Source organism: Danio rerio, chromosome 6 (assembly GCF_049306965.1).
Source record: "Danio rerio strain Tuebingen ecotype United States chromosome 6, GRCz12tu, whole genome shotgun sequence".
NCBI lineage: Eukaryota > Metazoa > Chordata > Actinopteri > Cypriniformes > Danionidae > Danio > Danio rerio.
The window spans coordinates 61,301,619-61,318,043 of NC_133181.1; the positions used below are offsets into that span (position 1 = coordinate 61,301,619).

Genomic DNA, 16,425 nt, shown 5'->3' on the forward strand with positions numbered 1-16,425 from the left:
CAGAGCTTTTGACTCTCCATAGACAGCAAGGGTCTATACAAAACATTCAAAACTTAACAAGACACTCTCGGATTTAATCAAAAATAACTTCATTTGAGCCTAAAAATGAATTACAACAACATGAAGGTGAGTAATTAATGACAGAATCTTGAATTTTTGGTGTGATCTGTCTCTTTGACTTTCTCTCGTCTGTGTTTAGTAAACAATTCACATTCACAGAGATGCTGATATCATGCTTTAGCCAACCTATTAATGCCATCTTACATGTTTACTCGACGGTCTCTCGGATTAAATCCACTATTGCTGTTTCCACAAATGATGAGCACTGTTGTCTTTTATTTTTCTTCAAGAAAAGTAAACGCTTGCCGGCATGTTTTGAACCGCTGAATGCCATCCTATATATAGCTTTTGATTATTATGTAGCATATCCGTCGTGTACTCACTCAAATCCATGAGCTCATGGGCACATGTATAATAAACTTTGTATATCATAATGTTCAGCTAGTACTGTCCTTTCTTATTTTATATCAACCAATGTCTTACAAAACAGCTTTTTCAACTGTGCCCAAGCATTTTCTATAGGATTGAGATCAGGGCTTTGTGATGGCCACTCCAAAACATTCACTCTGTTGTGCTTAAAGCACATTTGAACTCATTTGGCAGTGTGTTTAGGCTCATGGTGTGTTTGGAAGATCCATTTGTGGCCAAGTTGTAATTTCCTGGCTGATGTCTTGAGATGTTGCTTCAGTATTTCTCCATAATGTTCTGTCTTCATGATGCCATCTATGCTGTGAAGTGGACCAGTCCCTCCTGCAGCAAAACAGCCCCACAACATGATGCTGCCGCCCCCATACTGCACAGTTGGGATGGTGTTGCTAGGCTTGTGCGCTTTCCCCTTTGTCCTCCAGATGTGACACTGCTCATTATGGCCAAACAGTTCAATCTTAGCTCCATCAGAGCACAGGACATGTCTCCAAACATGAGTCTCTCCCCAGTGTAATTCAGCTAATGGTAATCTGGCTTTGTTGTTGATTCTGGCCTGTTGATTTTCTCATGTTGTCACACAAGGAAGCAGTGTGTTTGAGCTTTTCCTTCAACACTATTCTACAGTTGTGCCTCACATTAACTCAAATGTTGTCAATTAGCCAATCAGAAACTTCCAAAACCTTGACATCATCATCTGAGCTTTTCCAGAGGCAGAATAATCTTATTGTGTGTAAACTTGACCTTCAAGAAGAGTTATAACAATTTCTCAACACATATCTCTCTCATTATTCTGCTATTAAGCACAACAGAAACACATTGATAATCCTAACTTACCTAAACGTGAAAAAGTTTAGTCACATTAATTATATCTGACTTTTTTTAAATGGTTATGTGCCTTTTTATACTGTGTATGTCAACTTCCGGTTTCAACTGTATGTAATGCAGCAGCTTTCGAAGTGTAAACAATCACCATAAGTCTTCCATTAATGTGCACACGTGTAGCAAAACCACATTAACCATGACCGCATATACACTTGAAGTCTGATTTATTAGTCCTCTTGAATTATTACCCCCCTCCCCACCCTGTTTAACAAAAAGAAGATTTTTTTCAACACATTTCTAAACAAAATAGTTTTAATAACTCTTATACCATATTTTTGTGCATAATATTAGGCTAGATATTCTTCAAGACACTAGTATTCAGCTTAAAGTGACATTTAAACACTTAAATAGGTTAAAGTTAGAGTAATTAAGCAAGTCATTGTATAACAGTGGTGTTCTGGAGACATTCGTTCATTTTCTTGTCAGCTTAGTCCCTTTATTAATCCTGGGTCACCACAGCAGAATGAACCGCCAACTCATCCAGAAAGTTTTTACACAGCGGAAACCCTTCCAGCCGCAACCCATCTCTGGGAAACATCTACACACACATACATACACTATGGACAATGTAGCCTACCCAATTCACCTGTACCGCATATCTTTGGACTGTGGGGGAAACCAGAGCAAACCCACACGAAGGCAGGGAGAACATGCAAACTCCACACAGAAACGCCAACTGAGCCGAGGTTCGAACCAGCGACCCAGCGACCTTCTTGCTGTGAGGCGACAGCACTACCTACTGCGCCACTGCCTCGCCGGAGACAATTCAACATAAATATTGCTTAAGGGGGCTAAATAGATTGACCTAAAATGGCCTTAAAATATTAAAAACTGCTTTTATTTTAGCCGAAATAAAAGAAATACTAAATAAGAAAAAATATTATAGGAAACACTCTGAAAATTTCCTCAATCTGTTCAGCATCGTTTGGGAAATATTTGAAAGAGAAACTCACAGGAGGGCGAATAATTCTGACTTTACCAGTATGTAAGAGTAACAGAGTGTTTTAAAGCGTGGTGAATGCTGAGCGTGACATTGATGGAGACTCTGAATGCAGATGACCTGAAGTGACTGTCTTAATAGAGTCGAGTGCTGCCAGAAGGAGACAGAGATGCACTGAACGGATGCTGAGTGTGTCAATAAGAAAAGCAGTGCTCCAGGGAAAGTGTGTGTGTATGTGTGTGTGTGTGTGTGTGTGTGTGTGTGTTTGAGCTCACAATAGAGAGGCTTTCTTTTGACAGACAGTGATTATTCTCCTTTAGACATTGCAATGTTGTGCATCTGAGCTTGTCGCTGAAACCGTAAACACTTTGCTTTTTCATTGTTTTGATGGATTTACGAACATTTCAGCCATCGATGGAGAAACTGGAGTGAAGAAAAGGTGCTTTTGAAAGTTTTCAGGACCAAAACAACAGTGATAAACAGATCCAGGACGCCATCTTCATCATGTTTTTCTGTCTTCATCTTCTGCTGCTTCTTTATCCGGCTCAAGGTAAAACACAGCAGGAATGCCAATGCAGGCTATAGACAGTATCATTAACCTGGACAATGGAAGTCTACAGTATATAATGTCCTCATTAAGATAGTGAAACAAACCTGTGTGTGTGTGTGTGTTTAGTGTGCTGTGATGAAGTCCAGGCTGAAGAGCGTCTGCTGAACTCTCTGCTCTCAGCATACAGTAAACTGACCCGTCCGGTTCACAGTGTCTCTGATGTGGTTCACGTTCACTTCGGTCTGTCCATCGCTCAGCTCATCGACGTGGTATAATCCGCAAACACCTTCTGAAGAGATTGCAAATCCCAACACCATCATTTATTACAGCCTAGGCTCAGTGTAAATAAATGCCTGAGCCTGCATTATTGCAGAACATTAAAGACGCTACTTGGGGTGTGTTGCATGACACGTTTCAGATGACAAATCCAGTAGAGGGCGCTGTCTACATTTTTGCAAATCTGATATACGTGTATTTTGTTGCATAGCTTTAAGTATGTTTTTGAGAATTTTCAAAACGTTAGACAAAGGTAGACTAATGGTACAGCATGTTTAACAGATTACCAAACCAACCGTTATTGTGATAAACTATAAAACTCTATCTTATATCTTCACCAGGATGAGAAAAATCAAATGATGACCACTAATGTGTGGGTGAAGCAGGTGAGTGTTAAACTCTGCGGACCCGGTCCGTGACGTCATCGACTTTCGCTTTCAGATTTATAGGGCTAGCGTTGCACCAGGCCCCCGTAAGTGGTGTCGTTAGAAAGTGTAGAATCGATATTTTATGCACATATGCATCACTTTGGTTTTTATTCTACTGTATAAAAGTTATTTACACTTAAATACACAGTATTTTGGATAGCCGAGCTAGGTATTTTACATTGGTTCATTTTCATATTTTTCATATGACACATGTACAAGTTATAGCTCAAATGAAAGCTCTTGCCGGTGCTCATACAGTTCTAGCATTCTTTTTACTGAATTATATTCACAAATCAAACTGTTGTTGAATGAATTGTGGTGTTTCCGTGGCGCAGAAGTGAAAACAATACATTTATGATCAATAAGCAGCCCCAGATAGCACAGACAGCTGTCATCTCTTACCTTATGCTGTGCGCTTCAGGGCCATTTCTCCTCTGTTTTTGAGGTGATGTGCATAAGTAATCCTTTCATATGTCTGATGTGGTCCAAACACAGTGAATTATGTTTGATCAAACAAAAGAATAGTGAAATATGAAAATGATCGCTCCCTGTGGCTTGTACAGCACCTCTCATCAGTTGGAATACAATAACTTTTGCATAGATTATGGTGGAGACTTTTCCTATGATTACAGACATGTGCAGTAACCACCAACATTAATTACAGCACGCTAGACCACACAGAACCTAAAAGGTGCACTTTCAAATTTGAGTTTATAAAAAAATACAAAAAGCGCCTCTTTTTTTTAGGTGTTTATTATAACACAGACTACATATACTGATATTTTAAACACTTTCAATAGTGTTTTATGAAAAATCAAAGGGGTTTCTTTAAAATGATACCAATTTTTTGCATTTACACCTCTGCATGTGGATTTGGGAAGCTTTTAACTTTGGGTATAGGCAAAATCCAGGCGGAAATCCCCAAATAGCAGCAGAGTTTAACTGGTTAAATTAAACTACATGCATGAAGAAAAAATACTATGGTAATTTATAGCAAATTCTGTAGTGTTTTTTCAACTATACTATAGTAAAATATGGTGCTCCAACGGAAAAAGATGGCTTGCCATCTCCAGGTTGGAGGAAAGTTCTTACCCCAAGTGGAGAAGTTCAAGTATCTCAGGGTTTTGTTCATGAGTGAGGGAAGGATGGAGCGTGAGATTGACCGGCGGATTGGTGCAGCGGCAGCAGTAATGCGGTCGATGTACCGGTTCATTGTGGTAATGAAGGAGCTTGAAAGGCAAAGCTTTTGATTTACTAGTTAATCTAAGTTCCTGCTCTCACCTATGGTCATGAGCTTTGGGTCAAGACCAAAAGGACAAGATCTCAGATACAAGCGGCCGAAATGAGTATCCTTCGTATGCTCACAGGGCGCACTTTTATAGACAGGGTGAGGAGCTCTGACACCCGGGAGGAGCTCGGAGTAGAGCCACTGCTCCTCCACATCGAGAGAAGTCAGCTGAGGTGGCTCAGGCATCTGTTTCGGATGACTCCATTACGCCTACCTAGGGAGGTGTTCCAGGCATGTTCCACTGGGAGGAGGTCTTGAGGAAAACCCAGGACACCCTGGAGGGACTATGTCTCTCGGCTGGCCTGGAAACGCCTCAGGATCCCTCAGAGGAGCTGTAGGAAGTGTCTGGGGAGAGGGAAGTCTGGGGTTTTCTCCTAAGACTGCTGCCCCCGCGACCCAGCCCCGGAAAAACTGTAGAAAATGAATGAATGAATGAATATCATAATTTATCAGTTCAACATTTAATATAACAGTATGCTGAAGCATTCAGTAATAAACTGTTGTAAATATATACCCTATAGTACAATACACCATAGTATGGTACAAAAAAGGGTATAAATTACTATAGTTTTTTTTTTGTGAATGTTTTTTGATTGTTTTCTCTGATCAGGAATGGCTTGATTACCGCCTCCGCTGGACACCAGGGCCCGGTTTTTCAAAAGAAATCCACTAGGATTTTGGATAAGGGATTGGATCTAATCTTGAAAATGGGTTTTTCAAAAGAAAAAATGGATTACATAATCGGATTAGATCACGTAATCCAATTTTGGTTTTTATCCGGATCAAACCTTTGATTTGGGTTTTTCAGACCTTTTTTGTAGGATTTGGATCACGTTGATCCAAAAAACCTAGATTAAACTGATCTTATCAGAAGGGTGGATTTAGCGTGGATTTCATGCCCAAAATGTAATGAAAACTTTAAAAAAATATTAAATACTAATATCTATGGATCATACAGTATCTTACGAGATATACTATTTATTCATAAGGTTTTCATTTTATTTGTTCATCCGTCAGGCTATAGTGAGTATAGGCTTTAACGTATTCAGCCTTTCAGTATAGGCCTACAGCAAAGTAGAAAGAGTTTGGCCTCATAAAATAATCCCCCAAACAGCTGTCAAAACTGACCAAAAACAATCAATTTTATTCTGTCACTAATTGATATATATATATATATATATATATTCATCACAATGAAAAATATTTTTCTTTTTAGAATATTTATTAGTGATGCATGCAATGATTACAGAATAATAATAAAAAAATGCAAAAATGGCAATGACTGATTTTTGAAATCTCTTTCAACAATTGCAAAAAGAGACTGAAAGGGCAGAAGCACAGCTTCATCTGGCAGAGGAACAACTGACTCTAACCAAACTGCAGCAAACCAAGGCCAATGACTTGAGATCTGCCTCCTAAAGTCTGCGCTCAGTCAAGCTGCTCTCTCCACATCAGATGAGGAAGTCATTGAGTTTATTGAGATTATTGTGGAGTTTTTGACATTAAGTCTTTTTTTATTTACATCTAAATTTGAAACTTATTATAAATATCCTCAATGTACAGTGTTGTAGGTCTCAAATGAGCGGACTGCTTAAAGAGAATGGGGTTTTTGAGGAGAATGTTTTTCTTGTTTTTATTATTTATTATTATTTTAATAATTATTCAATTTTCTTAGTTTTCATTTCAAATAGAAATAAAGTTATATTGACCCCACGCTGGCTATTCTACTCTTTACATATCTATAGTTCTACATTGTGATGTCCTCTCCTGTTTGAGCACTGGTTATCCAGATTTAGTGATCCTGAAAAGTTCCTATCCAGGGGTCTGTTCTTCGTACGTGGATTACTCAGTTAGCTGGATTTGGATATAGACGATTTGACATGATCCGGGATCTTTTCGTTCTTCAAAGCTGATCCGAGAGTTGTTGTCATAGCAACAGTTCTGCTAGCTTAAAGCTGATCGGGAGCAGGTTCAATTCATATAAACAGGATTAGAACGGCTCAGTTCAAGCAAAGATAATACAGAAGGTATGTACCGAATTCTGATATTTTATTACAGTAGTAGTTATATACACTTGGGAAAATGGTACATATTTTTAACTATATATATATAAAGTTATAGTCATTAATAAAATAAATAAAGTTATACATATTAATAAAACGTATGCAATCTGCACCCTCGAAATGAAACTACAAAGACTGCCACCGGGTGGTGCAAAGAGAAAACTTATTGATATGAACTTTTTAGATCGCTTTAGTACAAATTGTGTATAAAATGCACAATATGTGACTTTTTTTAAAGCAATAATACATTAATGCAGTCATAAACATGTTTTGATAGTTAATATGACAGTGATTTGATGCTTCACAAAAGATGCAGACACCTTTACCAATATGAAAATGCTTTTGGAAACAACCAGTTATTCTTTACACCGATTAAAAAACGGCTACTATTATAAAGAAAATCTTATCTAAATATAGAACTAAATACATTGATTTGCATTGAAATAGATGATGAATACACTTGACACATGAAAATGTAAAGCCTGCAGCTCACAACAAAGGTGGAAAGTTATTGCGCGTCATATTTAACAAGCCGTTTACTGCTCATTTGATGTTATTTTGCTCACATGGATAATTGAATATTAATCAGATGATGTCATTACGCTGCTGTGCCGTCAGCCAATCATGGCATTGCTGATCATGATTTCGAGGATCGATAGATCTGTCCTTCACAACACACGCAGCGATCTCAGATCAGTTTATCCAGACATTCTAATCTGATTCGCGAACTTGTTTGAAGAACCAAATTAGCCAGAGATCAGTTATCAAGATTAAAAGATCCAGGATCTGCCAAATCATCTTAGATCATATAAGCGAGGTACGAAGAACAGACCCCAGATCAGATTGATCCAATCCGATGTTGCTTTGAAAAACTGGCTCAAAAAGTAAGCTGGATTACGTGATCACGGATCGCAAAAGCAGGATTACTAAATCCAGATCAATTTTAAACCTTTTGAAAAACCGGGCCCAGAGGATAATGGGAATGTTTCGTCAATGAGGATCCCAGCGCAGTTTATCTGGAAGCCTGATATCGTGCTGTACAACAAGTATGTAAAAATGTGACATTACAAGAATGTGAACGCACACACACATACACACACACACACACACACTCACACACACACACACACTCACACACACACAGGAGTAGATTTAACCAATAAACGAGGTAAGCGCCCACTTAGAACCTCAAAATACTGAATCCACAACTTCTGGTTACAGCTGTGCAGAGACACAGACTCCGCCAGGGGGCGCCACAGCTGCTTTTTCTTATTATGTATCCATACAGTATGATGTCTTTAAACATAAATCCTGTGGGTTGAAGATTTGACAGAAATTGCATATTAAATGAGATTCTTGTTTTGAAATATTGTATTTATGCATCATAAATCACATTCTTGTATATTATGTTCAACTGTGCTTTAGTCTTGTGAGCGGGGTTAATTTGAAAGCAGACTGCGTTTATGATTCTACAATGATTAAATAAACATTTATATTAAATCAGTGGTTCTCAAACTGTGGGACGTGTATCACTGGTGGTACGCGGGCTTACTTCTAGTGGTACGTGGAGGAATCACTGAGTAATGAAGGAAAAAATGAATACAACTTTGATCAGTTGATGTGTACGATAACACCAATGTAGTGATCAACATTGGCTGTTCTGTAAAGCCTACGGTTAAAGCAATGTGTTTAAAATGTTTACTTTAGTGCATCGCGTCATCAGCTGCATAAAATCAATAGAACTAGAGAAAGAGGTGCGTGGTGCTTCCAGTGGAGATCCGTGCTAGACCAGAAGTCCCCTATACCCTCGGGCCACAGACCAGCACCAGTCTATGGATCAATTGGTACCGGCCCGCACAAAAAATCATTAATTCCGTTTTATTTATAATCTGAATAATTTAACCATTTATTTTGAAAAGTGACCTTATTCTATTGTTACATCTTGGTCACTTGAGTGCCAAAATTTAACCCACAGGCTAGCAAAATGAGTACTGCAGCATGACACGCTTGTGTATTCCAGCTGTCCCCAGCTGAAAACATCTTAACATTTCAGAATGCCGCACCGCGAGTCACATGACAAGAACCGACTGCTTCATATTTTGTATGGAAAATAATTTTGATGAATGACAATTATTCTGCCTCTTTTTCGAACGACGCTACTTTATTTCAATGCTGGTTATTATGGTGGTACTTGAAGAGACAATGTTTTTCTGAGGTGGTACTTGGTGAAAACAGTTTGAGAACCACTGTGTTAGATTACTCTATTGGAAAATAGCCAAATAGAACAGCTAACAGCTATCATAAACCTGGCGCAATGTGGCGCAAGGCGCGACGCAATTGTTGTTTGCTAGTTTCAGCTTGGCGCAGGAGTCAATTTGACGTTTTGCGCCACGCTGTTTAAATAGCAAATGCATTTGCACTCATATGTGCGCTCACAGGCGTTCTGGCCTAAAAAGGAAGGCGTTCTGAGGTGCATTATATAAACTATAATAGAGTTTTCAACAGACCAGAACAAAGCCGGTCTATTGTCCATCACAGAGCGCGTTAGTTTTGGCCTCACTTACACATTACTTAATACACACAAGATGTAGAGCAATACGCAAATATCTTTACATATGAAAAAGAATTAAAATATTAAGGATATATATAGGATATAATAAGAATAGATATAGAATATAAATATAAAGGATTAAAATATTACAAAACATATTATTTTCTAGCCTACATAAATATAAACACCACTGCCTTCATGCCTTCTTCATCTCGGGAGGCTTTTTCAGTTCATTCATAACAATTTGCTTTTGTATAATGTTATCATTATTAGCAGTATTATTTATTTTATATATATATATATATATTTTTTTTTTTTTTTTTTTTTTTTTTTTTTTAAGCAAGCTTAGATTTGCCCACCTGTCAGGTTTTAGACCATATGGGGCACAGCATGTGTATTTGGATATAACTCAGGTTTTTGAGCACACTTTGTTATTATTGTTCATTTATTCGTTTGCTGGAAATTAGAACTGAATTTAGAAATAGTTTTGAAACGAATCTTTGCGCTTAACAAACAAAATTGATTAATTATAGGCTAATTGATGTCTGTGGATACAAGGTTTCCCTATCCACGAGAGCGAAAGTGAAAAAGGATAATGAGAAGACTTATCTCTCATTCTCGCCTGCAGATGCTCTGTTTAACTGTGTTCTTGCTAGTGAAGTGTTCAGTTTTTCCACTTACAAAGTCCACCATGTAAATAGCTAATGCGCTTATGGCGCGACGCAGCTGGGTCTTAAAGGGAATGGGAGATGAGACTCTGATTGTTTTATTCTCAAAACACACCTATAACTCATTAAGAAAATAAGCTCAACCCTTTTAGACCATGCACCACAGCTCAAAGCGGATTTTTCCATATTTATATTAGCAAAAGTGGAATCTGACACACCCTGAATGCGTTTGCGCCCTGCGCTCTGCACTCTGCGCATGGTTTTCAAAATAGAGCCCATACAATATATCTGATCTAAATTTTTTGTAAAACAATAGCTTTGTGTTGAGGCAATCGTGTGAGAAGCATCTTTCTCCACTGATTCAGGGTGCTGCAAATCATTAAAAATACTTTAATGTTTTCAAGGTTTTGAAAGTGCTTAGATTTTGAATAAAGGGCTATACTGTAGAATATATCAAATAGCATCTGACATAATGTGAAGTTATGTAAGTGTGTAACTTGCCACACTTGTAAAGTGCTAGAAAGTTTTGAAGATGAATCTGAAAAGTGCTTGAAATGTACTTAAATTTGATTATGTAAGAACCTTTTAAGAAGCTCTGTACACTTATAAAACAATTTATTTGCCTCAAAATGTTATTTCACACAATCAGAAGTAAGACTAAAGAGCAACACTGTGTTTCTGCAGTGCAGATGGTGATTTCACAGTGACGCACCTGACTAAAGCTCACCTTTTACATGACGGAAGAGTAACCTGGATCCCTCCGGCCATCTATAAAAGCTCCTGCAGCATCGATGTCACCTTCCTCCCCTTCGACCAGCAGAACTGCACCATAAAGTTCGGCTCCTGGACGTACGACCGCAGCAAAATCGATCTGATCCGCATTGCAGACAGTGTAGACCAGCTGGACTACTGGGAGAGCGGAGAATGGCTCATAACCAGCGCTGTCGCCACATATAATGTGAAGAAATACGAATGCTGCTCTGAGGAATATGCAGACATCACTTATTCCTTCATTATCAGACGACTGCCGCTCTTCTACACCATCAATCTCATCATCCCATGTCTACTTATTTTATGTCTAACTGTATTGGTTTTCTACCTCCCGTCTGATTGCGGAGAAGAAGTCACCATGTGCATATCTGTGCTGCTTTCACTCACAGTCTTCCTCTTGCTGATCACAGAAATCATCCCGCCGACCTCATTGGTGATTCCTCTGATTGCAGAATACCTGCTTTTCATCATGATTTTCATCATACTTTTCATAATAATCACTGTTTTTGTGCTGAATGTCCATCATAGGTCTCCAGACACTCACTCAATGCCCCAATGGGTCCGTAGGTTCTTCCTGGACGTAATGCCGAGGTTTATTTTCATCCAAAGACCTCAAATTTGGCAGAAAGATGCTAAAGGGGTGTGTGATGATGCTCAGAAGAGCAATAAGAGATGCGTTGATTCTAATTGGAAAAACAGAGAAATAAAGGAAGAGTCCATTCGCATGAAGGTCTATTCCTCATGCTTAAATGCAGACATGCATTCAATTAAATCACCATCTCAAGCGTACAATAACTCTACATGTCCAAAAATGAAGCTTCATAAGGGTCGATCACAGAGTGTTCAGGTAAATTGTGGGGAGCGAGATGTAAATCTGTGTAACAGCAGCACACGTTTTCGCTCTCGCAGCATGCAGTACTGTAGTCTGCATGAACATGAGCAGCAGACATCTGCTGTGTTTAATGCTGATAAGTTCTCAAACATCTGTAAAGTAATGACCAGCACTGGGGAAAACCCTTCTCACGCTACGCGTCTGGCTATTGAGGGAGTGCAGTACATCGCTGAATATCTGCGTGCTCAACATGCTGATTTATCTGTACGTATTTTTTGAGAGATTTGTAGGTTTGTTTGAGAGAAAGAAGTTTAAATGGTTAATTTACTCTAAATATCCCCCACCAAGGCATCCTTGTCCTGATAATAATATTTAAAATGCTAAAATGTATTTTAAATGTTTAAAAATACGTAATTGAGATTTTTAAAAAAAAATATTTTTATTGAAAATATTTTACAAAGATTTTTTTCTTCTGGAGAATATATATATATATATATATATATATATATATATATATATATATATATATATATATATATATATATATATATATATATATATATATATATAAATTTTTTTTTTTTTTTTTAGTTTGGCAATAAAAAAAAATGTTAAAATTCTAGATAAAAAAAATGTTAAAATTACTTCAATATTATTATTAGCTACTTTATTAAATGTAGTTTTTCAATGGGCTATTTGCACAGCTAGTGTTTTTCAGCCAATGATGAACTTCCGGTGAAAGCTTTATGTGACTATTTTCAATATCATAAGTCATCTTTTAACAGCAACATGTTGTAATGTAATTAAAATACATTCATTTAAATAGACATCAGCATCCATTTAGTTGCAGGGTTCAACGCTAAGGATTTTTTCTCCAGGGCCGATCGGGCCAGAGGTTGAGATTTTCACTTGCCCTGCCAAAATTTTCTCTGTCCCCACCAAAAAAAAAAGTTAATAGCTATTTCTTAGCAACATATTTTAAATAATGTGGCAAAATTATGTCGGTGAATCTAGAATTTAGGCGAGGCAGTGGCGCATTAGGTAGTACTACTGTCACTTCACAGCAAGAAGGTCGCTGGATCGAGCCTCAGCGTTTCTGTGTGGAGTTTGCATGTTGTCTCTGCGTTCGCGTGGGTTTCCTCCGGGTGCTATGATTTCCCCCACTGTCCAAAGAAATGTGGTACGGGTGAATTGGGTAGGCTAAATTGTCCATAGTGTATGAGTGTGTGTGTATGGATGTTTCCCAGAGATGGGTTGCAGCTGGAAGGGCATCCGCTGCATAAAAAACGTGCTGGATAAGTTGCCAGTTTTTTCCGCTATGGCGACCCCCAGACAAGAAAATGAATGAACTAATCTAGAATTTTAACATTTTAAAAAGGTTAATAAATGTATAATGAGCAAAATTCAAGATGTTATGCAATTGAAAGAGCAGTACAGAAAATGACATTGACAGCTTTTTATTTTTATTTCTCTAGTTTCTTAATTTTTTACACATGTAATTGTCTGCTTCTAGTACTTTAGAAACAGAAATTTTCTTTTAGCCTCATAGTTTGATGTTGCTGCCATGTTTCCATCTTTTCGCTGTACTTGTTGTGACCAGGGGCCTCATGTATCAACGCTGCGTACGCACAAAAACTTTGCGTACGCCAGGTTTCACGCTCAGAATCGCTCACATTTGGATTTACTAACAATGAACTGAACGTGGGAATGTGCGCAGCTTCACGGCAGCTTTCTGGCTGGCGTACGCACATTTTTTGTGCGTGTCTGTTTTATTTCCATTGGCGACTCCTAGAGGCAGTTGTGTTAAATTCCTCTCTACAAAGTGTCTGAGCCTTGCAATGGCAGCTGTATGAGACGGGTTCATATAGTAGGTATGTAAGGTTTCCATACCATACAGTTGACCATCTACACATTAAAGCGCAATTTGCAGCGGTCGCCTGTTTTCCCAATGTAATCTGAGCGATCTATCGCACGCACATCTGAAGATGAATTTGCATGCGTGAATCAGAAACATTTCCATTCAATAAATGTGCAAATAAAATATGATGCACAAACTTATTAATGATTCCTACTTGCCTTTCTCGTGATAAATAGTGGGCAAAATCTGATATGTAGCGGGGAAAAAAGAAAGAGTTCATCAGACGCTGGATTCGAGCCGAGTTTATGCTCGAATGTGTCAATACATGATCGCGTGCGTCTTACGAGGTGCGCCACTGAGACTGCAAAGGGTACTGCAACAGTTTACAGATATAAACCACACTATATCTTTTTTTAATGCACTCAGTGCGATGTTCAGACCCAACTGTGTTAACCGCATCAGCTAAACTCTCCCACTATATTTTTTTTCTTTTGTTGTTAATTCCGGAAAACAAACTTGCAAATAACACCGCTTTTCTCCGGTCTACCTCCGAAAGCAGCACCTCCAATTCACATTCTGTTCAAAGTTTCTCTTTTTGCTTGCTTTTGCTGTTGCTTTTTCGTTGGGTTTTTCCATTAGCATAGTCATTAGCATATTCATACGGGGGAGGAGGCGGGGAGGGGTTTTGTGCTCGTGCATGTTGTGCTCAGTTTCACGTTCATTCGGATGTACAAAAGAATATGCGTGAGATTCGGCAGTGTTTCATACATCTGAATTTTTTTCTGCGTACGCACAAAGCTGTAAATGTAAAAAATGTTTTAGTAAGATTTCGTACATGAGGCCCCAGGTTATGGAAAAAAATAACATGCTCATTGTTATTGGCCAATAGGGGCCAGTAACAATCCTGTCTACTGTCCCGAGCATCTTTCACGCTGGCCCCGGGCCACCGGGCAGTCCGTATTGTTGAGCCCTGGGTTGTTAAAGCGTAAAAAAGACTAAATTCCATTGAAAATATTAAAATAATTTCCCTATTTATTTGTTTTTTTATTATTTTACCAGGAATGTCCCATTGAGATGTAATATCTCTTCTACCAGGGATCTCTTCTAGCTATGGTCAAGATAGGCAGCACAGAACAAAAAAATAAAAAATACAAAACAAAACAAAAAATACATGTCAAAACACACAGACACACCAAAATAGTGCAAACATGTTAAAGCATGTGCACTCTTCTAAATTGACAGTTTTTAAAATATATTTTTAAATATAGCAATAGATGGTACGGATTTCATATGTAGTGAAATCTGATCTCATGAGGAAACGTAAGTAGTTTAGGTTTTGCCAGTTTAGTGGCTAATTTGACGTACGAGTTCAGTCGTATAAAAATGTACGAATTTAAAAAGAAGGTGTGGCACTTAACCACCTCTAACCCCAACCGTCATTGGATGATGAGCAAATCGTACTAAATTGTACGAATTAGATCAAACGAATTCATACGAATTAGCCACTAAATCAAAAAGTTACGAATTGCCGTGGGATTGCGTTGTTAGTATATGTTGAAGCTCATTCCATACATTTGGAGCATACTTAGATAGTGCAGATCTTAAGTAAAAGTATATCTGCAGATCTGGTAAGTATTGTAAGTATTTGAACAGTACTCCAACATATTAGATATATCCTGTGGTAATTTACCAACTAAAGCTTTAAAAATTAAAACTAAAATATGTTGTTTTCTCCTTAACTGTATTGAGGACCATTCTGTTAGTTTATATAAATTACAGTGATGTGTGCGTGCACTTGAACCAGTGACAAATCTTGAGGCACTATGATTAACAATATCCAATTTTTTAAAAAACATTCAGAGGTGTGTGATAAAAAGTATATCACCGTAATCCAGTACTGATAGAAATGTACTCTCACCTAAACGTTTTCGAGCTGCAAAGGGGAAACATTTTTTAAAACAAAAATAAAAACCTGATCTGTGTGCCATTTATTCATTCATTTTCTTTTCGGCTTATTCCCTTTATTAATCTGGGGTCGCCACAGCGGAATGAACCGCCATGTGCGCCATTTAAAGTTTTAATATTAAAAATGTGCATTGAAAATCTGGATTTTAAAGACATGGCGCAGATAATTTATTGCAGTGCTTCTTGTTTGGTCTGATACCCACTTGTATCTCAGCCAGGTAGTGAATATCTTTTCTTTTTTTTTTTTTAATGAAATTAGATCTTAAACGTGGCGATTTTGTATGGGATGACAATTGACCGGAAACCCCGAGGCTGGCTGACTGAAAATGAAAGTCTGTGTGCACATTACAGAACCACTGTTGTGTAAAAACTTGCCTAATTAACCTAATTTATCAAATAACAATAATATATTTTAATAATATATCAATAATAATTAATTTTAATTAACATTTTTAAACATCCAACATTTTTTTTTTTTTAATTATTTAATTTTTATTCTTTCATTGCAGGTAAAAGAGGAGTGGAAGTATGTGGCTATGGTCATCGATCGCCTCTTCTTGTGGATGTTTGTATTAGTGTGCATTCTGGGTATTGTAGGCCTCTTCATCCCTCCATGGTGGGCTGGAATGATTTAATAATCACCCCCATAAAGACAGAGTCATTAAAACCACAGCTATTGTTAAAGAACAAAAGGTTATTATCAAATATTATATTATATTAAAGTTCATTTGTTAATGATGTTGTGTTTGGTTTATGGATGATTAAATCTGTTTTGTGGAAGCTAAATGTGTATTAAATATATTTATAATAATATTATTGTGTGTTTTGTAGTATTTAAGTAGGTACATTTCTATTTAAGTATAGGCT

The 16,425-nt window shown here is 37.6% G+C and overlaps 1 protein-coding gene across 1 annotated transcript; it reads left to right on the forward strand.

Moving 5' to 3' along the window:
• Positions 1-2,812: 2,812 nt before the first annotated feature.
• On the forward strand, positions 2,813-16,367 carry LOC100537401 (neuronal acetylcholine receptor subunit alpha-4). Its single transcript, XM_021477333.2, has 7 exons — positions 2,813-2,858; positions 2,985-3,127; positions 3,476-3,520; positions 5,461-5,500; positions 7,884-7,959; positions 10,817-11,999; positions 16,068-16,367. Exons 1-7 carry the CDS (start codon positions 2,813-2,815, stop codon positions 16,191-16,193), a joined length of 1,659 nt encoding a protein of 552 aa, XP_021333008.2. The 3' UTR covers positions 16,194-16,367.
• Positions 16,368-16,425: the final 58 nt, after the last annotated feature.